The 25,097-nt window shown below is 41.0% G+C and overlaps 1 protein-coding gene across 2 annotated transcripts in view; it reads left to right on the forward strand.

The window, feature by feature from the left end:
- The window catches only part of mib1 (MIB E3 ubiquitin protein ligase 1), a 201,635-nt gene that overhangs the window by 75,849 nt on the left and 100,689 nt on the right, over positions 1-25,097 (forward strand). For both annotated transcript variants that reach the window (XM_068032142.1, XM_068032140.1), the window contains exons 11-12: positions 4,736-4,933; positions 6,317-6,468. In XM_068032142.1, the coding sequence (XP_067888243.1) occupies positions 4,736-4,933; positions 6,317-6,468 (350 nt within the window). The remainder of the gene's footprint in view (positions 1-4,735; positions 4,934-6,316; positions 6,469-25,097) is intronic.

Raw genomic sequence — 25,097 nt, forward strand, 5'->3', positions numbered from 1 at the left:
GGAACATAACCTTAAAATCAGACAGGCCATTCAGGAGACAAGTTAGGAAACATTTCTTCGCACAAAGGGTGGTGGATTTGTGGCATACACTCCCACAATAAACAGTAAGTGCTAGCTCAATTCATTTTAAATCTGAGATTTTTTTTTGTTAGTCAAGGGTGTGAAGGTATCTGGCGTGGAGTCAAGGTGGGTAAATGGAGTTAGGATACCCATCAGCCATGATCTGAAAGAATAGCAGCGAGCCTGAAGGGCTGAATGATCTTATGTTCCTATATGAGGAAACACATCACATACTAGGTGCAAGAAAAGAGAAAACAGCACTCATTGGCCAAGAGAATAGTAATAAAAAGAAATCTGAAGACTTGTATTTATGTAGAATCTTCCACGACATCAGAATTTTCCAAAGTGCTTTATAACCAAAGCATTACTTTTGAAGTGTAATTACTGTTGTAGTGTAAAGTACTATGAGATTAGTAAATGGACCTACGTTGGATTTATGCCATATAGGTTTTCTTCCATGACCCATTTTGAAGGAGTTGTTCTTGATGGCAGAATACTTCACTTTTGGGAATTAAAGAGCCACCTATCCTGCCCTGTTAATTATGCTTCCTGTCAACAAATGTTGAGCTACAGTACTACTTGAAAAGGTTCACAGTTCAAACTGTTTTTCGAGCTAAATGAGGGTGTATGTGTACAAATGGAATAGTATTTTCCCCTAATTAAAACAGTCCTAGTAACATGGTGAACGTTTATTGAGGCTCAACTGTATTTGGTGGCTAAATCGACATCTTTGCATTTGTTCTGTTGTTGATCTAAATCGCTGGTTATATTGCAGCCATGCTTTGCACTGCCACTCATTATACACAATCCGTTTCATGCAAAAAGAGGTAATTTGGCCCTTCTTTCCTGCGCTGAAGTCAGGGCCTTTACGTAGTTTGATATTTTTGCAGTCCTGTTTCTCTGCTTTCTCTAAATATCTGTTTTATTTTTAATTATCTAGAACCCGTTTGAGTACTGTGGTCAATTTCAAGGGCAATTAGGGATGGGCAGCAAATGCTGGCCTTGCCAGCAACGCCCACATCCCATGAAGGAATAAAAAAAAGTTGTGTGATCATTAATTGTGGCAAAGCATTCCATATCCAAATAACTATGTGAAAATGTTTCCCATTTTGTGATTCTCTTAAGATCATGCTCTTTTGTTATGGTCTTAACTATCAGTGGAAAATATCTGTCTTTATCTTGTCTGCTTGTTTGTACCATTTTAAACATTATCAAATTCCCCCTGAATCATCAGTTTGAGAGTATGCTCTTGAGGAAAGACAGATAATTCAAGACTTATCAACCTTAGTATCATCGTGGAGTGTCTGCATTGTCTTTTTTTCCAGGGCTGTTACAATTCTCACACACATTGTGCAGAATTCAAAACTGCACAGTATTCCAGATGTGATGCAATGATCATTTTGTACGGGGTTATCATGACCTTTTTGATTTTGTATTTAGCCCATCTACTTCAAGATTCTAATGCAACTGTACACCAATCACCTGTGTCGAGTGTAGTGGTTGCATTCGAATCAGATTGTTTATCCATTGAGCTATAACCTTGGATGGAGATAAATCTTTCTTACTGGATTGTTCTTGGAAGGTACTCCACAATCCCACTCCTGTTTCCCACTGTTGCTGCAATGTTAACTCTCTTCTCCAATTTATTTTGGTTAAGTCATTTTCGTTCTTCTGTAGTTTCTTCTCTTAGCCAATCAGTCAGCTTTTTTTTTCATTTCTATTTTCCTTTCTCTATTTTAACATTGAAGCTAATTATATTATGATCATTCAGCCCTAATTTTTCTTCAAATTCATGTTGCTGAGCTAATTTATTTCAGTTCATTACCCAGAACCAAGTCGACTATTAGATTTTTTTTCTGTTATGTATTGATTGAGAAAAGATTCTTGAAAGCATTCTGTAAATCCCTCTCATTTCAAATTCCTGTCAGATGTGCTCTCCCAATCTATCTTATGGAGTTGTAAATGAGAGACTTGAATTACCCAATTATTGCTTTACACCTTACTGAACTTTCTGCAGATTTGTTTATTTCTTTTAATCAATTTGACAATCTTTTAAAGAAAATTCAATATTGCATGCTGCTTTTCAATCCTTGCCTCAATAATTAAAGTAGTAGTAACAGGGCACTTAAATCATATGATTAGACAGAGTTAACATAGTTTTATGAAAGGGAATTAGTGCTTGACAAATTTATTAGAATTTTTTGAGAATGCAACGAGCAGTGTAGATAAAGGGAAAATCACTGGATGTGGTATATTTGGATTTTCAAAAGTTATTCATTAAGATGCCACACAAATGTTGCTGCTCAATATAAGTACTCGTGGGCTGGGGGTAATATATTAGCATGAATAGAGGATGGTTGACTGAAAACAAAGTAGGATTAAATGAGTCATTTCCAGGTTGGCAACTAGTGAGATGTTGTAAGGATCAGTGCTAGGGCCTCAGCTTGTCATAATCTATATTTATGATGATATTTAGACACAAATGTTGGTGGTGCCGTAACTAGTGAGGTGGAAAGCCTTTGATTGCAGGACGATGTAGATGGGCTGGTAAGATGGACAGAGTAGTGGCAAATGGAATTTAATCCTGAGAAGTGTGAGGTGATGCATTTTGGAAGGACTAACAAGGCAAGGGAATATACAATGAATGGTAGGACCCTAGGAAGTACAGAGGGTCAGAGGGACCTTGGTGTACTTGTCCATAGATCACTGAAGGCAGCAGCACAGGTAGATAAGGTGATTAGGAAGGCATATGGGATACTTACCTTTATTAGCTGAGGCATAGAATATAAGAGCAGGGAGGTTATGATGGAGCTGTATAAAATGCTAGTTAGGCCACAGCTGGAGTACTGTGTAGAGTTCTGGGCAGCACACTATAGGAAGGATGTGATTGCACTGTAGAAAATGCAGAGGAGATTCACCAGGATGTTGCCTGGGCTGGAGTATTTCAGCTATGAAGAGACACTGGCTAGGCTAGGGTTGTTTTCCTTAGAGCAGAGCAGGCTGAGGGGGGACATGATTGAGGTATACAAAATTATGAGGGGCATAGATAGGAAGAAACTTTTTCCCTTAGCGGAGGTGTCAATAACCAGGGAGCATAGATTTAAGGTAAGGGGCAGGAGATTGAGAGGGGATTTGAGGAAACAGTTTTTCACCCAGAGGGTGGTGGGAATCTGGGAAATACTACCTGAAGGGGTGGTAGAGGCAGGGACCCTCACAACATTTAAGAAGTATTTAGATGAGCACTTGAAACGCCATAGCATACAGGCTACGGGCCAAGTGCTGGAAAATGGGATTCGATTAGATAGGTGCTTGATGGCCGGCATGGACACGATGGACCTCTTTCTGTTCTGTATCACTCTTTAACTGTATGATTTAGATGAAGGGACAGAGTGTAATGTGTCCAAGTTTGCTGTTAATAGAAAACTAGGTGGAAAATCAAGCTGTGAGGAAGGCAGAGAGTTTGAAAAGGGATATAAACAAGTGAAGTGAGGGGCAAGAAGGTGGCAGATGGAGTATAATATGGGGAATTGTGAAGTTATTCGCCTTGGTAGTAAGAATAGAAAAACAATACTTTTCAAATGGTGAGAAACTATTAAATGCTGGTGTTATGATATATTTGGGTGTCCTTGTACAAGAAATACTAAGTTAACATGCAGGTACATCAAGCAATTAGCAAGGCAGATGGTTTACTGGTCTTTATTGCAGGAAGGTTGGAGTACAAGAGTGAAGAAGGCTTGCTGCAGTTGTGCAGGGCTTGGTGAGACCACAACTGGAGTACTGGGTACAGTTTTAGGGATGGGCAATGAATGCTGGCCTGGCCAGCGTCGCCCACATCCCATCAATGAATAAAAAAACAAGTTTTTTGTTTGTATACCTAAGGAACGATATAGTTGTCTTAGAGGAAATGCAACATAGATTCAGTAGGTGATCTCATTGAAATCTATAAGATTCTGAGAAGGCTTGATAAGGTAGATGCTGAGAAGCTGTTGCCCATGGCTGGAGAATCTAGAATTCAGGGGCTTAGTCACAGGATAAGGGATGGCCACATTTCTTCACTCAGAGCTTTGTGAATCTCTGCAATTCTCTGTCCTGAGGACTGTGGATGCTCAATGAGTGTATTCAAGGCTGAGATTGATAGCTTTTTGGGCATGAAGGGATTTGAGGCATATGGGGATTGATTGGGAAAGTGGAGTTGAGGTCAAGGATCAGCCATGATCTTACTGAATGATGGAGCAGCCCCGAGGGACTGTATGGCTTACTTCTATTTGTGTTCAATTCATAAGGACTATTTGTTTTGCTTTTGAAATTGTGTTTGATCTGTTTATGTAACGGCATTAGTTGTTACTGTTGGTATGACTGCATTTGTTGTGCTGAACTAATTGGAGATGTCCGTTTTAGTGTTTCACACAACTTTGATTGACTATAAGATCATAAGAAATCGGCACAGGATTTGAATTTGTTCAGGGAAATCTTGATTAAATTTTCATTTTGGTCATGTAGTGGAATTTGAGTTGGCTGCTGTTGTACATATTGAAAGATCACTGAAGAAATGAAACCAATTCAGAATAATGTGCAGTGGTTGAAACAGGTGAAGTACTAGGTACCAGTTTGTTTTTTGCAGTATAGTACAAAGCTTCTTTGCCGTGCGCATGTTATTGGGCCTTTTTCGTTATAGGATAAAGATGGGGACCGTGCTGTTCACCATGCATCGTTTGGAGATGAAGGAGCAGTTATTGATGTTTTACACAGAGGAGGAGCAGATCTAAATGCTCGGAATAAGCGAAGGCAGACACCGTTGCACATTGCTGTAAACAAAGGTCATTTGCAAGTTGTTAAGACTTTGCTAGATCTTGGATGCCATCCCAGTCTCCAGGTAAGAAATGGAGCGTATGACCTAGATGTTCAAATTGATTAGAGTAAATGATTAGAGTTCACTAATTGACCATTTTTGGGTTACACCTCTTGGTATTTATTGTAAAGCTTTCAAATTCAATTTTTAATAGTTCTAAAACTTATGATATTTAAGAAAATAAAACTGCAAATAAAATTCATTTTAGGCAGGTTTATTTGAGCAATGCTAAATATATCTCAGTTCTTGGCAACTGGTTTAAGAACAGTGTGAAAGGAAGGTTTATTGGTACATGGCCCAAGGATCATGTCTGCATGAAGAGAGGAATCAAAGTTAAGAATTAAGGGAATTTCATATTAACAGTCTTAAATTCTCATACAGGCACTTTGATGTATTATTTTATGCAGGAACAATTGCTGGTATATTTGCATCATTCTTTTCAATTTACGAATACACCAACAATAATTACGCCTATTATATTTATTTTCTGAAGACTTTTGTGGTCTTGACATAAGTTAAACAATGTTAAAGAAAATATCAGCCAGTTTTGAAAGCTTTCCTTTTTAAAAAAAAACAGCCTTCGGGATTCACGAGTCTACCTTTGAGCGCTGAATGGTACTCAATGTTCCAAAAGAAATGCTCTGTGATTTGCTAATTCTAAATTCTAATATTTATAATTGACAGTTATGAATAATGTAATTTTGAGTTAGCAAACCATAAAGGTGTTCTAAGTTGACAATATTCTCCAAATCAGATTAAAAGCTTGTTGCTAATCTGCTGCTAAGCAAAATACCATGAACGCCTAAGGATTCAGCTGAGTAAATTACAATTCTGTGTTGGGCTTTTATTCAAGTTTTTTAAAAAAGTGATTATATTTTTGGTAAATCTCAATATTGTTTATATGATATCTAGATTAGATTATTAACTCAGACTATATATTTTATTTAGAGATACAGCACTGAAACAGGCCCTTCGGCCTAAGAGTCTGTGCTGACCATCAGCCACCCATTTATACTAATCCTACATTAATCCCATATTCCTACCACATGCCCACCATTCTCCTACCACCTACCTATACTAGGGGCAATTTATAATGGCCAATTTACCTATCCACCTGCAAGTCTTTGGCTGTGGGAGGAAACCGGAGCACCCGGTGAAAACCCACGCAGTCACAGGGAGAACTTGCAGACTCCGCACAGGCAGTACCCAGAATTGAACCCCGGGTCGCTGGAGCTGTGAGGCTGCGGTGCTAACCACTGCACCACTGTGCTACTATAGCTTGACAAAGTATTCTGTGAAGGAGCATAAAGCTTACTTTAATATTTTTCTACAGTCTGTAGCTGCCTAGTCACAATAACACATGCACTCCCCTCCAAAGCACAAACTTCTGTTTTGTTATCTCTGCAGGACTCTGAAGGTGACACACCGCTTCATGATGCAATAAGCAAAAAACGTGATGATATGCTGTCCGTACTGCTAGAATCTGGTGCAGATGTAACAATCACCAACAACAATGGTTTCAATGCTCTTCATCATGCTGCACTGCGAGGAAACCCCAGGTATTCTTGGCTATCAGTAATAGTAAGAATTCTGTGTGTGTCATAATTGGTGCCATAACTTTGTCTCGAGGATTTTAACTGTCATGGGTTTTCGCGTTGAGATTGAGTAAAGTTTTGAAATATGTAAGGATGAAAGATACTTTTGTAGAATTCCATTCAGTAACATAGAGTGAAATTTTTTAAAATTTATCTGATTAGAGAAACTAATTGCAGAGAACTAATTTCGTATCTGTATACAGCTATATCTTTGAACTTATTCATAATTTGCATATATTTGAATCTTGTTATGAATGCGTCAAGACTGTATATGAGGATAACATTTTTACTGGATTAACTGATGAAATTGTTATCATTCGCCATGGGTTCAAACCCCAAGAGATGATCCTAGCACAACTTGAATGCCAGTACAATGCAGTACTGAGGAAATAGTGTATTTTTGAAGCTGTCTTTCAGGTGAGAGGTTAAACTGAGGCTCTGAGCCTGATACTATGTCTTTTTGCTGTAACGTTGTAATTTACAGTTGTTCAGTGCAGTATTGCACCTCGAGTTGAACACAATGGTTTGAATTTTGCATTAGTAATTATTGTAATTACTCCTCTTAAACCGACACATGCACCGCTAAGCATGGAAATCCAGAAGTTGCTGTCAGTGAGTCTGGTCTTCTCCATGGGGTGCACTGTTGAAGTTCCCCCACAGTCCAGTCAAGCAGAAATCATTGAACGGATGAGAATTTCCACTGTTGCACAAATAATTTTTAAGTTTGTGATATTTTAGCTTCTACCTTAATCCCATGTGTATGTCCCAATCATTTATTTCACTATCTGTAAAATTTAAAATTAAAAGTGAAGGGATTCAGTTATTTTTATATCCTGGTTTTCTCTGAGAATACTTCAATGTGATTGGCTACTTAAACTGCTTGATAACATCAGTGTTGCTGGGCTCTTGGAGATCTGCTTGATTTGGTGCCATATTCAAACTGATGTTGGAAAAGAAGAAATCCATGACACAGAGGTCGCTTCACCATTGCCCACAAAATACGAGCCATGACTTTTAGTCCCAGGATTGCAAGTAAAGGTGTAAATTATTTCAACTTCTATCAGGGATGTACATTGCTGTTGCTCATTGTCAGTTGGATGATATGTTTTATAACAGCAGGAGTGCTAAACATGCAATTGACGAAGTACTATTGTTCTGTGAAGTTAAAGCTGTGCTCAGGTTGAGCCATCCTTTTAAGACCGCAAAGCCAAATTACTGTAAGCAGACACAAGTCCGATATTAGAGTTCAGTTGCTTTTCAAGATTGAAAGGCTTCACTTTTACAGTTCCAGGTTAAAGGAAAATAGTGAGTAATAACTGACTTTTTAATGCATCTTAAACTTGAACTTATTCACTGCTCAACTGCCCATATTATAATTTGTCCTGTTCATTTGTCACCCCTGTGCTCAGTGGCACACATTGGAGGTGTTCAGGGATTGGGAGCCATTTTAAAAATGCTCATTCCTGTGTTAAAATCACTCTGTCAGCTTGACCCTCAGCTCTAACCTTCTCCAGCCCTACACCCCTCCGACATCTGTGTTCCTCCAATTCCGGCCTCTTGTGCGTCCTCAACATTCTTTGCCCTATTTTTGGTGGCTGTGCCTTCAGTCTAGGCCCTCAGCTTTGGCGTTTCTCTTTCAACCTCGTCACCTCTCTCCTGCTCTTAGACACTCCTTTAAAAACTATCTCTTTGACCAAGCTTTTGGTCAGCTGTCTTATGTTAGTCTTTGACTTAGTGGTGTTTGTTTTTAGTCTGATTGCACTGCTGTAAAGCACCTTGGGACATCTTAGTACATTCAAGTTGTAACATAAGTGCAATTTATTGTGTCTTTGAGACTGTTCATGTTTGATAGACAAAAACTGCACTCAGTAACATTATATATGCTGCAGATGATCTCTTTTGCTCATGCGCGGTTGAGATGAGGAGCACAATTTTGACTTTTATACCCTGTTCCACTGCTCAGGTGCTTGCTGTGGGAAACTTGACTGGGCACATTCTGCAATGAATTAGAGACTAAAAGCACTTGGTTTCCCAAGATTGGGCAGCTGCTTGGCAGCTCTCTTTGAGGAAAAACCAACTTATCTCAAGATGATTGGCATCAGGAGAAAATTACTGGCTTCCATTTTTTATTTCAAAACAATATTCAGTTATGCTTCATGGAAATGAGTTTTAAGCTTCTTGAATGCTTTAAAATATTTCATTTACTTCATCTCGTCCTTGTCTTCAAACCGTCTATGGCCTTGTTCCTCACTATCTCTCTTAGTTCCTTCAGCTCTACCATGCTTGAGATTTCTGTGCTCCTCCAATTTTGCCTCTTGCGCATCCTCAATTTTAATTGCTCCATCATTGGTGGTTGTGCCTTCAGCTGTCTGGGCCCAAATCTCTGAAATTCCCTCCCTAAATCTCTCTGCCTGTCTTTGCTCATTTTAAGATGCTCCTTAAAATGTAGTTCTTTGACCAAATTTTCGATCACCTGATCTAATCTCCTTATGTGGCTCAAATTGTCAAATTTTGTTCGATAACTCTCCTGTGAAGCGTCTTTGGACATTTGCTGACGTGAAATGCGCTATATAAATGCAAGTTGTTTGTATATTAAGTTCAGTATATTGGGTGTGCACTTTATTTGGAAATTTCTATGTCAACCTCATCTTATGAGAAATTCCGTTATAAAAATGGCCAGATTTCCCTGATATGCCTGTAGACGGTCCTTTGAAAGCTGTTTTCAATCTTCAAGTTTAATGACTTGCCGGTTACTTAATGCATGATGCCTGATGCCGGACAATTCCTCCTATTAAATGGCAGTAATAGGGAAAGTAAGTCAGTATGCAGTCTCTGTAGAGCTGTTCTTTCTGAAGCTTGCCTTTAGATAACAGTTGTCAGTTATTTAACATTTTAATGAATTTGGTTTTTATTACCAATACTATTATTTTCCACCCTTAATATGTTCTTTTCTCATTCTTTGGCAGCTGTTTATCCATATTTTTTATGACTTCCTGAATCTTTGATTGCCTTAGTGCCTAAGTTCTCAGCATTTATCTCTGCTATATTGTAGTCAGTTGTCCACAACTGATAAATGGATGGGCCTGTAGTTACCTGGTTGATCTCTTCCTTTATTGCGTAATGAAATGCCATTTGCAATTTTAGAAATCCTGAATCTAGTGAGGATTGGATCATTATATTGTATGCCTACTAGGAATTGGCTTTGGCTTTCAGTAATGAAAAAATGGCCAAATAAGTGACATGAAGAGCAATTTAGGCAATGGTAGCCATACAATACAAATGTAGAACATGAGTCCAAAATGACTGGAAATTAGTATGTTTCATGGCATATAAAAAGGTTGGGGGGGAAAATGGCAAATCAAACAACTACTCAGGAAGGTAATTTAAATATGAGATATTAAATGCATCACAACCAGGAGCAGAAGGGGTTCATCAAAGGCAGAGTTTACAACAAAAATTAGAGTCCTAAAATAACATATAAAAACAATAATAAATAATACAGAAGAAAGGAAGCCTAAGTAGTTTACCAAAAAATGTGAGACCTTAAGGCATAGCGGAGCATCCTTTACTTGAGAATGGTGATGCATGATACTTTGTCCCTGTTTTACAGAGGATTGCAGGAGATACTAGAGTAGGATGAGGAAGAGATAGAGTACTATTAAAAATTTTACACAAGTAAAAATAGAAACATCACGAGGCCGAGATGATATGCATGTCAGAATACTGAAGGAAGTTGGGTTTTAATCATAAGTTTAAACATCTTTGGAAATGAAAATTGTACCAAAGGACTGTAGGATAGTAAAAGTTAAATCTAATTTTGTTTAAAGGGGGGAAAGAATAAAACAAAGTATAATCCATTTAATCTCAATTTATTGCGAGTAAACTCCGAATTTAGGATGTGGGATTAAGTTGGTGAATACTTAGAAAAGCATGGTATTGAAAAACAGTCAACAAAAGTTTTTCAAAGGCATGTTTCTGAATTTGTTGAGGAAATCTCTGAAGATGCAGGGAATATTGTGTGTATATACGTTCATTGTCAGAAGGTGTTGGATAAGGTACCATGTAAAGACTTTCTGCACGAAGAGAAAGTAAAAGGGGAATCTGCTAGAAGTTTTCAGAATTATGAAAGATTTTGAGGGATAAATCATCAGTGATAAATTTGTTGGCACTTCTTGAGGTATAGTTGCAGGATTAACACCAAGAATGAGGTAAAAGATTAGAATAAACATTTCCATATGGGGATGATTAGAATGTGAATGCTTCAACATTAGAATAACATGCATCTGTATAGCTCCTTGAATGTAAAAAAAAAAACCTCAAGGCATTTCACAGAAGAAGATCAGAAATAGGAACAGGAGTAGACCATATGACGCCTCAAACCTGCTGCTCCATTCAGTATGATCAAGGCTGATCTTCTGCCTCCAATCCACTTTCTTGCCTGCTCCTCATGTCCCTTGATTCCCTAAGAGACCCAAAATCTATCTGTCTTCAATATACACAACAATTGTACATCCAAAACCCTCGAGTAGAGAATTACCAAAATTCCCAGACCTTTGGGTGAAGAAGTTTCTTCTCATCTCCGTTCTAAATGATCAGCCCCTTACCTGCAACTGTGCCCACATCTTCTAGATTCCCCAGCCAGGGGAAACCACCTCTGAGTCTATTCTGTCAAGCCCCTGCAGAATCTTGTATGTTTCACTGAGATTACCCTCATTCTTCCAAACTCCACAGATTATAGGCTCACTTTACTGAGCCTCTCATCCTAGGACAACCCTCTCATCATAGGAACCAATCTAATGAACCTTCTTTATACTGCTTCAAATTCAATTCTATCCTTCCAAAAAAACTGCACACAGTACTCCAGTGATAAAGAGAGAAAATGCTGGAAATACTCAGGTTAGGTAGCATCTGTAGAGAGAGAAACAGAGTTTATGTTTCAAGAAGTTGCCCTCTGATGAAAGGTCTTTGACTTGAAACATTAACTCTGTTTCCCTCTCCACAGATAGTTCCAGACCTGCTGAGTATTTCCAGCATTTTCTCTTTCAGATTTCCAGCATCTGCAATATTTTGCTTTTGTCACAGAACTCGAGGTGTTGTCTCACCAAAGCCCTTTACAATGTAGCAAGTCTTCCTTATTCTTGTACTTCAATCCGCTTGCAGTAAAGCCCAACATGCCATTTGCCTTCCTAATTGCTTGCCGTAACTGAACGCTGACTTTGTGTTCCTTGTATGAGTCCACCCACGTTTCTCTGAACATGAACCTTTAGAAGTTTCACAACATTTTAAAAAATAATTTGTTTTTCCATTCTTACTGTCAAAGTGAATAAACTTTCTCATCCCCACATTATCTTGCATCTGCCACCTTGTTGCCTGTTCACTTAACCTGTCCATATATCTTGGCATCTTCCTCACAGCTTACATTTCCATCTAGATTTGCATCATCAGCCAACTTAGATACTTTACACTCAGTCTCTTTGTCTAAGTCACTAATATAGATTGAAAAATGGAACCTCTCACTCCCACTCTAAGTATTTCTCCAGCTGCAAGGACCTATCCTTAACCCTGGCACAGGGCCAGGCAACACAACCTTTGAAACTGCTGGTCGTGGCTGCAGCCAAAAGTATCTATCCCCCGACTATACTGTCCCCGATCACCAATGCATTCCTTTTTACTCCCCCCTACTTGGGTGGCGTGCTGCACCATGCTGCTGTGGTCAATTTTCCCATCCACTCTGCGCTCCTTGTTTTCGATCACAAAGTTAGCAGGTACCTCCGGTCAAAGTCAAGGGCTGAGGCTCTTCCATCGCTGCATGCTCGATCCCCATACCTGCCTGACTCTCCGTCACACCCTCCTGGCCCTGACCATTGTCAAACTCTAAAGTTCTAATTAACCTAAGGGGGTGTGACAGCCTCCTGGAACAAAGTGTGTAGGTAGCTCTTCCTCTTCCTGATGCCCTGTAATATCTGCAGCTCTGACTCCAGTCTGTCTAACCTTATTTATTTATTGGTTTATTTAACTAGTTACTAATTTAGTAAAGTAACACTGCCTACTTATATAGAGAGGTTATGACTCACACTGAAGTTACAGCTGCTGAGGCAGATTCCTGCTCCAGTAATTAACACTTGTTCATGCAACCACTTTGAGCTAATTGACAGTTAACTGCTACTGATGGGCAGTTTCTGTTAACTAGATATCTTAACTAGCTTACAGTTTCTTTTGTAGTTTCAACGTTCTAATTCAGCTTCTAAATATTAATCTAAACTACATCTTGAAAATTACTTAGAGAGATCTCGCTCGCACCAAATTCATGACTTTAGAACTCAGTTAAATGAAGCACTCTGTTCCCCAATCACACTGTGCTCCACACTGTGGTGTAATCGGACAAAAATTGACACCAAGCCGAAGGATGAGGGGCTAAAACCTTGGTCAAAGTGGTTTGTACCAGCAGGGTTTTAATGAATGAGAGGTTCAGATGGCTGCAATCATGACCATCGATGGTGGGATGAATGTTGTGGGATGTGCAGGGGGCCAGAATTGGAAGAATGCTGAGTTCTGAGGTTTGTAGAGAAGGGAGAGTTCAAGACATAAGGTGAGGTGAGACAATGGAGGGATTTGTGCACTAAGATCAGAATGTTAGATTAGAGGTATTGAGGACCAGGAGTCATTGCAGGTCAGTGGACATCGATGATGGATGAGTGAGACTCAGTTTGTGTACAGGGAGCAGAAATTTATGGAGGCCGGGCAGAGTAACATTTGAAATATTTGCGTTTGGAGGTGAGAAATGCATGGCTGAGGGCTTCAGCAGCAGATGGACTGAGGCAGTTTATGAGCTAGGCGATGTTAACAAGGTGAAAGTAGACAGTCTTGTGATGGAAAGGATATGATGTTTGAAACTTGACTCTGGATCATATTGGACGCTGAGGTTGCAAGTAGCCATTCAATCTGAGATAGTGATGGGGTTGGAATGTGCCCTTTTGACTTTCCCAGTTGTCAGGCAAACCCCCCACCTACCAAGACTGAGGCGCACATTATGTCGCCACATGAACATTAAAACTTAAAATTGCAAGCCCTGACTGGAAGAACATTTGCATAGTACTAACTGTGTTGGAACAATGGGGACCTCATCATTGATTCCCCAATACACAGAAGTGGTCAGACCAGTTTTAGTCATATGACTAACTGGCTGTTGTAGAGAATTTGAATTTCCAACAAAGCATTTTGAACTGAGACAAAGCTGTGTGTTCATGGAGTCAAGACCTCTCCTGGAACTGAAGCTTCTGTCTGCCTGTTTCCATCTCATTCCCATGGAACTGAATCTTGTGAAAACACATGAAACTCAGAAAAGTTTCCTACGTGGACAAGGTTTTGAGACGACTACTGGGCCCCAAAGAAAAGCAAGACGACTTAGAAAAAGACTACAGTGAGCTCGAAGCACCCTAACCAGATATTGCCTCAAACCCCTCTCTGCTATATTTTACTGTCTCTTCTGTTCCTATCAGCATGTGTATATCGCTTGTGCATGCTAGCGTGGGCGCGTCGTATATCCGTAGGCGTGAACTGTATTATAGTTGAAGTTCAAGGTTTAATAAATTTCATCTTTCTTTAAACCAAAGAAAGCCTGTTTGTGCTCACTTCTTTGCCTTATAATTGGGAAGTTGTGAACAAGGATTCACAAAGGGGGAACTCAGAACACTGTGTGTTTAAAATTAAACCCTGTTAAAATAAGACCAGGTGTTAGTGACAGACCCCTAGACACATTTTTCACCTGGTCAAACAATGTTTAACTGGTGGAATTTGGGGTTTATCCAGGATTGATGTCTGTTGAGTAGGGTGATAGAGAGGGGGTGAAGTAGTTGAGGTAGGTGCCATCAGCATACATGTGGAACCTCACGCTGTGTCTTGGGATGATGCCACTGAGGGGCAGTAAGTAGTTGAGGAATAGGAGCTGGGCAAGGATTGATCCTTGGGGTCTCCAGAGGTAACGGTGTGAGGTAGAAGGAGAAACCATTGAAGATGCTCTGGCTGCTATTGAATAGCTAAGTGTGCAGCCATGTGAGAGCAGTCACACTCAGCTTTACAATAGGAGAGGGGTTGGAGGAGACATTGCTGTCGAAGGCTGCATGAGGTCAAGGATTCTATGCCACATGAATGGAGGATGTTATTTTTGAAATAAAAACCAAGTGCTGGAAAAACTCAGCAGCTCTGGCAGCATCTGTGGAGAGAGAAGCAGAATTAAAGTTTCAGGTCAGTGACCTTTCATCAGAACTGGCAAAGGTTGGAAATGTCATGGGATTCTAGCAAGTAAAGTGGGGGTGGGAGGGACAAGAGAACAAAAGGGAAGGTGTGTGATTGGACAAGGGGCCAGAGAGAGAAACTAACAAGGAGGTCATGGGGCAAAGGCAAAGAGAGTGTGCTAATAGTGTGGTGCAGGACCAAGCATTAGTGCAGAGAGTGTTAATGACCATAATGAACAGCTCTAGCCAAAAGGACTAATATGAAAAAAAAACAATGGGCAGGCACATGGTGAAAAAAAAATGCTGAAACTAAATAAATTCTGTGATTCAGTTACCTGAACTAATTCAGACCAAAACGTACCAAGGTAATGAAATAGTGTTTTGTCAATTATATTTGAAGTAAATCAATATGAAACTTTCATCTTGACAATCACTTAGAGAAAATTGCAGTCCTTGGAGTAAATGTATTTTTGAGTACAGGACAATGGTAGTTACAACATTTGAAATTTTAAAGATATACTGCAGGATAGGCAATGTTTCTGCTTCCAACTCTTGACCAGAACCCAAGTTAGTACTTTTTGTTGTTCTTTCCCACCAATTTTCTCTCCTCATGTCTTTTTGATCTGACAATGGTCATAACTCCACAGGCACCAGGTACATTCGAATGTAAAGATGTTTTAACAGGCTATTCAGTCAACGAGGGCTTCAGTGTGGAGTTGAATACACACACGTCAGGACTGCTGGTTTTTCCCCAAACTCAGGATTATGGAGACCATTTGTAGCAGTGCTACTTCTGCTCCCAGTAATAACTCGGCAAGCATTAAAAGGTTCAAAGCTGGAAGTTTTCGGTATAGGTCTATTACTCACTGCCTTGCTGAACATTGGGGGAAAGCCTCTAATTCCATTTTTTCTCAAGCAGGAAATTTCTCAAATGACATCACGACAGCTTGGTTTTATAAATGAAGTTTTAGTGGCGATGTTGTACAATAAAATTAACTTCAGTTGGAATAAAATGTGTTAGTAGGAGGGAAGTCAATGGCTGGTCATGTTTTGTACAGCAAATTTGGTAACTAAGTAATCCACAAGCATTTACCTTATTTGTAGTGGAGAAGTGAATTCACTGCACTCTATGTTCAAGCTTTATTTATTGCATTCATTTCCGACCCCTTCCCCCGCAGATCTTTTTTTTAAAATTGATGCTACTTTCTTTTGGGCCTCCTTATCTCGAGAGACAATGGATACGCGCCTGGAGGTGGTCAGTGGTAACTTAACATTTAAACAAAACTGCATCAACTTCTATTCCCTATGCGTCGATACCAGCTGCAGTTTTTGCAGTGAAATTGGTTTTCAGCTAGTATAAATAAGGATGCATGTGTGCAATCCATTAATTTGCTGTTTTATGTATAAATATAAACTATTCAAAGCTGACTATCATTTATATGGTTCTTAGTACTGAATGCACAGCAGATCACTCGTGAAATGAACAGGTTTTGAAATCTAAAATTTCACGTTCTAAGTCAATTTAAATTGACATTTTGGATGGTTGACCGATGCATCTAACTCCATTTTGCCACGTGAATTGATCAATATATTTATATTTTCTCTTGCACTTATACCAGATCCTGCCCTCTGTCCCCCACCCCCCCGCCCTCTGTCCCCATCTTAGTGTAATTTATGGCTTAGAAGGAGGCCATTCGGCTCCTCGAATCCATGCCGGCTGTCTGTGGAGCAATCACTGTGGTCAGTTCCACTCTTGATCCCCATAGTTCTGCAAGTTCATTTCCTTCAGGTGCTCACCCAATATCTTATGAAATCATTGTCTCCTCTTCCAACACCCTCAATGGTCATGAACTCGGGGCCATTACCAATCGCTTAAGTAAAAACATAGTTCCTCACATTCCCCCTGGATCTTTTGCCCAAAACCTACAATCTGGGGCCCCTGGTCTTTCTAATTGCATTGGTTAATGGCAACAGGTTTTCCTTGTCTACTTTATCTCAGTCTGTCTTAATCTTGTGCACCTCTATCAAATCTCCCCATCATCTCCTTTGCTCCAGGGAAACAACCCCAACTTAACCTTGTAGCTAAAATACCCCATCTCTGGAACCATTTCGATAAATCTCTTGCACCCCGCGAAGGACCCTGACATCCTTCCTAATTTGTGGTTACCAGAACTGGGCGCAATACTCTAGCTGCGGCCTAACCAGAGCTTTATCAAGGTTCAGCATAACTTGCCTGCTTTTGTATCCTATGCCTCTATTTATGAACCCAAAGATTCCCACCATAAGCTTTGCTGAGCGCAATCTCAATATGTCCTGCCACCTTCAAAGAATGATACACATGCACTCCCAGCTCCCTCTGTTCCTGCACAATCTTTAGAACTGTGCCGTTAAGTCTATATTGTCTTATTGTGTCACCCTATCCTTTCTGCCAAAATGCATCACCTCACACTTGTCGGTATTAAATTCCATCTGCCACTTGTCTGCCCACTCTGCTAGCCTATCAATTTCCTTTTGTAGGCGGCTCATATCATCCTTACTGTTGGCCTCCTCTCCAATTTTGGTATCATAGACAAATTTTGAAATTTTGGTCTGTATTCCAAGACCTAAGTCGTAGATAGAACTTGCTGTTTTCTGTCCTTTGCCCAAATGAATAAGAATTTGCTTCTGACCCTCCAATTCCTTAAAGCTCAATTTTATTAACCAGCCTTTATGGGTACTTTATATGAATTTTAAACAAGTGTTTGTCAATGTGCTCCGCATGCCCTTCATCAACCTTCTCTGTTATTTCATCAAAAAATATAGTTAGATCAGTCAAGTACGATTTGCTTTTTACAAATCTATGCCGGCTCTCCTTAATTCATTCAAACCTCTCCAAGTGCCTGTTGATCTTTTCTCCCCGATTATTGTTTCTAAAGCCTTACCCACCACTGATAAACTAACTGGCCTGTAGTTGCTAGGACTGTCCTTACAAGCTCTCTTGAATAAGCATTTGCCATTCTCCAATCCTCTGGCACCTCACCCATATCTGGGGAAGATTGGAAGATTATGGAAAACTTTTCCGATATCTCTGTCCCCACTTGGTTTAGCAACCTGGGATGCAAACCACCTGGACCAGGTGACTTATCTACCCTAAGCACAGCCAGCCCTTTTCGTACCTCCCCCCACCCCCCCCCCCCCCCCCCCCCCCCACCAAACTTTTACTCTATCCATTGCTTTGACTCTCTTAGCTTCTACCAATATTTTGTCAGATTCTTCTTCCTTACTAGACACCGATGCAAGGTACTCATTGAGTAGTCTACCCTTGCCCTGTGCCTCTAAGCATGTTTTAACCTCTTTGTCCCTAATAGGCACCACTCCACCTCTTGCTATCCGCTTACTATTTACATGCCAGTAGAAGATTTTTGGGTTCCATTTTATGTTGACTGCCATTCTATTCTAATATTCTCTCTTTGCCAGTCTTATTTTCGTCTTCTCCTCCCCTCTCTTACTGTATTTGGTCTGGTTCTTACTTGAAGAATTCACCTGACATGCATCATACGTCCTGTTTTTTTTTTGTTTAATCATGAGCTCTATCTCCCTCATCCTCCAAGGAGCCCTGTTTTTGGTGGTTCTATCTTTCGCCCTTGTTGGAATGTATCTAGCCTGTACCTGAAGCACCTCTTCCTTGATAACCCATTGTTCCATTACAGTTTTTCCTGTCAGTCTTTGGTTCCTTTTATCCTGACTAGACCCCTTCTCATCGTATTGAAATTAGCAATCTAGAGGGTCTACTTAATATAATTTCTTGCTTTTCTGCATTGAGTCTACATTTTATGATACAAGCGCACTTGCCCAAGTGCTCCCCAACCGACACTTGGCCCACTTCATTTTCCATCGCCAGATCCAGCAATGCCCCATTTCTAGTTGGGCCGAGTACTTAGTGAGCAAGGAGCTCCCCTACACACGTTCCCTTCACTCTAACATTATCCCAATCTATATTTGGGTAATTTAAGCCCCCCAATATCACCACTCTTGGTTCTTAAACATCTCTGATTTCCCTGCAGATTTGCTCCTCTATCTCTGTTTGGAGGTCTTCAGAATGCCCCCTAATGGCGTGACCATACCTATTTTGCTTCTCAACGATAACTAAATGGATTCTGTCCTTGCCCCCTCAAGGACATCCCTTCTTTCCAGCACTACAGTGTCTTCCCTAATCAGTACAACCGCCCCACCTCCATTTCTTTCCTTCTCGATCTTTTCTGAACACTTTATATCCTTGTACATTAAGTGGCCATTCTTCACCAGCTATAAGCCATTCTCCTTCAGCTCCCTGTCTAGCTGCTTTTTTTGCCTCCCACTTGATCTATAACCAAGAACTTTCCTTTTGATTCCAGAGGAATGGATTTTTTTCCCCTTTCGCGATGACCTCCACTTCTCTTCACTTCTCACTTGAACGCCCATGGTCATTAGTTGTCATTCTTGTCTGACTGATTTTCAGTGTTTGTGTAGCATCATAACTCTCATACTTCTGATTTTCTTTGTCCAGTGTTTGAGGTTCAGTTATCATGTCTGTTACAATGTTGAGTACCCAAGATATGGATGAGCGGCCACTCAGCCTATCTCAGGTCATCTATCTAGAAAATTCCTAAAGTCTCTTCATTGTAACATTGAATTGTTTTTTAAATGCTTCAGGGGTCTTTCCATTGCCCCAGTCCACATTGCTTTCATTGATCTCACCAAAGCCTTTGACCTCGTCAGCAGACGTGGTCTCTTCAGACTACTAGGAAAGATTGGATGCCCACCAAAGCTACTAAGTAACATCACCTCATTCCATGACAATATGAAAGGCACAATTCAACATGGTGGCTCCTCATCAGAGCCCTTTCCTATCCTGAGTGGCGTGAAACAGGGCTGTGTTCTCGCACCCACACTGTTTGGGATTTTCTTCGCCCTGCTGCTTTCACATGCGTTCAAGTCCTCTGAAGAAGGAATTTTCCTCCACACAAGATCAGGCGGCAGGTTGTTCAACCTTGCCCGTCCAAGAGCGAAGACCAAAGTACGGAAAGTCCTCATCAGGGAACTCCTCTTTGCTGACAATGCTGCTTTAACATCTCACACTGAAGAGTGTCTGCAGAGTCTCGTCGACATGTTTGTGGCTGCCTGCAATGAATTTGGCCTAACCATCAGCCTCAAGAAAACGAACATCATGGGGCAGGACGTCAGAAATGCTCCATTCATCAATATTGGCGACCACGCTCTGGAAGTGGTTCAAGAGTTCACCTACCTAGGCTCAACTATCACCAGTAACCTGTCTCTAGATGCAGAAATCAAGCGCATGGGAAAGGCTTCCACTGCTATGTCCAGACTGGCCAAGAGAGAGTGGGAAAATGGCACACTGACACGTAACACAAAGGTCCGAGTGTATCAGGCCTGTGTCCTCAGTACCTTGCTCTATGGCAGCGAGGCCTGGACAATGTATGTCAGCCAAGAGCGACGTCTCAATTCATTCCATCTTCGCTGCCTCCGGAGAATACTTGGAGATACGGTCCTGCCACCTGATGCCAACACAGAAGTCCTCGAGGCGGCCAACATCCCCAGCTTATACACCCTACTGAGTCAGTGGTGCTTGAGATGGCTCGGCCATGTGAGCCGCATGGAAGATGGCAGGATCCCCAAAGAGACATTGTACAGCGAGCTCGCCACTGGTATCAGACCCACCGGCCGTCCATGTCTCCGCTTTAAAGACGCCTGCAAACGCGACATGAAGTCCTGTGACATTGATCACAAGTCGTGGGAGTCAGTTGCCAGCGTTTGCCAGAGCTGGCGGGCAGCCATAAAGGCGGGGCTAAAGTGTGGCGAGACGAAGAGACTTAGTTGGCAGGAAAAAAGACAGAGGCGCAAGGGGAGAGCCAACTGTGTAACAGCCCTAACAAACAAATTTCTCTGCAGCACCTGTGGAAGAGCCTGTCACTCTAGAATTGGCCTTTATAGCCACTCCAGGCGCTGATCCGCACACCACTGACGACCTCCAGGTGCTTACCCATTGTGTCTCGAGATAAGGAGGCCAAAGACGAAGTGGATGAGAGGGCATTCCAGGTCGTCTTCTCTTTTTCCTGATATTGATTCTAAATTTACTCGTTGAAACCTGTGTTCCACTTTTTTTCACACACTCTGTAATATAAAATGATATACTTTTTACTAGTTTAAACTGTGCCCTGTTCTGGTAAGATGACCGGTATTTTACTTTGTTACTTACAGTTAGGACTTAATCCTGAACACATCACTGACATTATTTACTTGACTCTAATCATGTGTTTATGCTGGTATAGAAGGTCTCAAACTAGAATGCTTAGGATTGGTTTCGCTGGTTGCGCCCTCTTTAGCATTGGTACTGATATTCTAAGGTCAGTGATCATGGGACTAATGGGTTCAGATGAACTTTGTGTAATTCCAATGTTTGGCTCTTAAATTGTACTTTGCAAACCAAGTCAAGTAAAAGGATGTAAAAGTTACAAATGTGTAAAGGCTACGTGGCCCATTCATGTTAAATCCTCTAACTGCCATTATAATATCCAGGATTGTAGCTAGCAAATCGAGATTTTAAGCACATCAGCTTATGTCCTATACTTGTGTTCTATCTTTTTGTTAGTAGAGTTCAATGTTCTCTTGACTTTTCTGATGGCTGTTTGATATTGGTGAGACATATTAGGTCCTGAATCTCTCAAAACTCCTGGGTCTTTTTCAACTTCTTAATTGGCTATTGTTGCGACCAACCGCTTAGGTCAAGGCCCCCAATCAAAATATACTATTTTGATTGCGGTGGAGAAATGCAATGTTAATTCAGTCTCGTCCCTCCACAGATTGCATAACATATCATTTTTAAACTTTCCAAATCAAAGAAAGACCCAGCCAAATTGTACATCGATTAACCCCTGAATGAGGCTAACCAAACCAGGTGTCTTTAGGTCAACAAATTAACTGTTTAATTAGAAAAACTAAATTCTTTAACACTACTAAGATATAAACACCGTTTAAAATAGAAAAATTAATGTCCTTGCATATTTATGCTCCTGCCGAAGTGAAATCTTCCAACGTGGAACTGTCCAAGATTGCTTGAAGTTCTCACAGCCGTCGATGGGAGGGAAAATAAAGGTTCTTAAACAGCAGAACCGTCTGTATTATAATTCAGCAGTTGAATTGATGCTCTTTTCCAGTGATGATTTTTCAGCAATTACAGTTCAGTAGTTAAAGGAATTGGTTATTTTCTTATGAGAAATTAATCTGGCTTGACATCAGAATTCTGAGAGTATAATAAATAGGGTTTAAATAAACCAAGAGAGACTCTCATTTTTTTTCGGTATATGCTGGTCCAGCTGTCTGTCTCAAAAGTCAGTTTTTCAGCTCGTTTCAAACATCAGTTGGCAACATTGTATCTCATGTCTTTGGTCCTCAGTGGCTGTATCCTACGGCCATGAGAATGCATCCTTTGACTCAGCCCCTGGAGCTTGCTGCCTTAAAGCAGTACTGATCCTGTTACAGCCTTAAAGGCACACTGCCGACTTCCTAGAAAAGAAAAAAGCTACAGGATCATAACACTATTCCCACACCATTCATGGGGTAAATGTTGGCCATATTTTGTCATTCCTGATCCCATCAGATCTCTGATGTCAAAGCCACACCATTTCTTCTTTGTTTTAAGGTCTTGTATAGCATCAGTACATACCACCAAAGTTCCCTTTAAAATTTAGTTGTTGTGTGCTGCCTTTTTCTTCAGTATGTGGTCCCTTTACGTGTTTTGCACAGCTGCTCACACAGACCTGTGTGGTACCTTGCAGGCTGCTGCGCGGCCATGCAGCTAAGTGGGAACATTGCATTCGACATTCTGTTAATGCTGATAGTGCTGTTGTAAAGAAGTCAGCCTTGGCTGAGTGACAGGTCTCTTGGCAGAAGGTCAAGAGTTTAAGCCCCACTCCAGAGACGAGTAACTCATCTTGGCTGAGATTTCAGTGCAGTCTTTCAATTAAGATGTTAAATGGAGGCACTGCTTGCTTTCTCGGATCAACAGGTAAAGGATTGCATGGCACTATTGGAAGAAGAGCTGGGAAATTCTCCTAGTGTCCTGGCCTGCATTTATCTCTCGACTAAAATCAGTAAAACAGATTATTTGGTTGCAAATCTGTTGCCTACGTTGCAAAACTGCTAGCAGCTAGGTTATTTTAAAAGACAAGTTTAAAGGCTTGGAGCAAGACATTTAAAATGACCATGAGCTCAAGTAATTAAAAAGGATCGGGGCATCAGGCTAGGTCGTAGAACAGGGGTCACCAACGCGTTGATCGCAAACTACTGGTAGCTTTCTGATGGTCTTCGAACAACTCGCTGGGCTGTGACTGGAGCATGCGCAGTGCGGGTGCTGGAGCTGGACGGAGGCAGTCGTGTCGGATCCACAGCGGGTGAGAAACCCGAGTGCAGGAGAGAAATGGATCGGGTGGGTGGGCAGGGAGGAACGAAGCCAGCGGATGAGCAGAGAGGCTTCATAAACACCTCGAACACTCCCAGTAAGATGATACCAGTCCCCTATTTGCACCAAGCGGGGCGGCAGCTTCAGGTCTTCTACCAGCGACAGGCCCAGGTTAACAGCCGCCAGCTTTCTAGCTCTGTTGGAGGAACAAAGGGTTAATAAACTCTAACGTCGAGCCTCAAAACTTGTAGGAAACTTAGCTCGGTTCTAAAGGGGCCTGAGGGAGGGGAGGGAGTAACCATTTGGGACACAGCATAAGGGCAGGAGGTTCCCCCCTACCCCAATCCCTGGTTTGACAAAGACTCCCATTGGATTGTGCCACACCTGGACAGGGCTGGCTCAAGGTGCAGGAAGCTGCAAGATTTATCTGTGGACTGGGAATAGTGGGGGGTTTGAGTGACTGGCCTGGGCGTATATCAGAGCTGGCACAGCCACTGCTCCCCATTTTTCCTGTGAGATATTTTACTGGAGACATGTTGGTTAATGTTTCTAAACTCTGCCTCCCTATCCCAGTGGGTTGCTGTGAGTGTTAGACTATATTGCCTCTCCAAAATAGAAACTCCCCAAAAATACTGGTTTAACATGATAGAAAGGAGGAAGATGGGAAGTTGAGTGAATGAGCTGTTTCACAAAGACCGCAGCGATATTGCGCAGGTTCTGGTGTTAAATTCTGCGAAGATCATCAGTCTACATAGTCATATCTTCAACTTTTGGACTAGAATATATTAATAAAGTCTAAAGTGCATTGTGTTCTCAGGGACCAGGGAGGGACTCCGGAGGTAGCTGTGAATTCTAATTCTATGTTCACATTTTTCCTGCTTTTTCTCTTGACGGTTTAAAAAAAAAAATTTTTGAAAAAACATTGTTCAACCCAGCATGCGCGTAAGACTGTTAGTTCTTGCAGTCCTGTTTTTTATCACATAATGGTTTTGCTGGCTGGCTACATGCTAACGCAATGTTAGTACGTTATGTAGCTAACTCCATTCTGTCAACGCAAGTAATTGGCATTGCAAGTTGTTTTGCTTACGAGCTAGCTAATACTGTTCTGTTGCTTTCCATTGTGTGTATGCTTAGCTACTTTATGGAGAGAAATGTGTTTTATATCAGACTGTGTTTTGATTTCATTAGGTTGGTTATACACTTTAAATACAGATTAATTGCCCCCATTTCTGTGGCTGAGTCAGTATTTCTGTCAAATATCATGGTACGACATGTTAGTGCCAATCCCTGTTCCAGTGGCACTCCTAGTTTAGCATCATCTGCAAAATTGACCAATTTGCATTGGCTTTCTGAATCCAAATAATTTGTACAGATTACAAATGGCAGTGGTTCCAACACTGATTTCCTGGAGAACTGCACTCTTCTACCAAACAAGAATGCAAGTTCTTGAAGTATCTGGTGTTTTCTAACTTCGGCCAATTTCTTATTTACCCTGAATACCCACAATTTGGGGATTAACCTTTGTTTTGACTTGTGTCAGATACCTTCAAGAGTCTCTACATCAGATCAGAGAGTTTACTGCAGTTCACTTGGTTTATCAAGGAGGTTGGCGAGGCAGGACCTTCCCTTCTGTATACATATCGGTGGTTGTTCATCACGTTAGTATTGTATGCACACCTGATAATTGATTCCATTATTTTACATGGGATTGAGCAAAGACTAATAGGTCTGTCTTTCTTTCTTTGGCCTCTTTGTCTTGAGAGACAATGGGTAAGCGCCTAGAGGTCCTCAGTGGTTTGTGGAGCAGCGCCTGGAGTGGCTATTAAGGCCAATTCTAGAGTGACAGACTCTTCCGCAGGCATTGTAGATAAAATTGGTTGTCGGGGCTGTTGCACAGTTGGCTCTCCCCTTGCACTACTGTC

Source organism: Heterodontus francisci, chromosome 5 (assembly GCF_036365525.1).
Source record: "Heterodontus francisci isolate sHetFra1 chromosome 5, sHetFra1.hap1, whole genome shotgun sequence".
NCBI classification, from domain to species: domain Eukaryota; kingdom Metazoa; phylum Chordata; class Chondrichthyes; order Heterodontiformes; family Heterodontidae; genus Heterodontus; species Heterodontus francisci.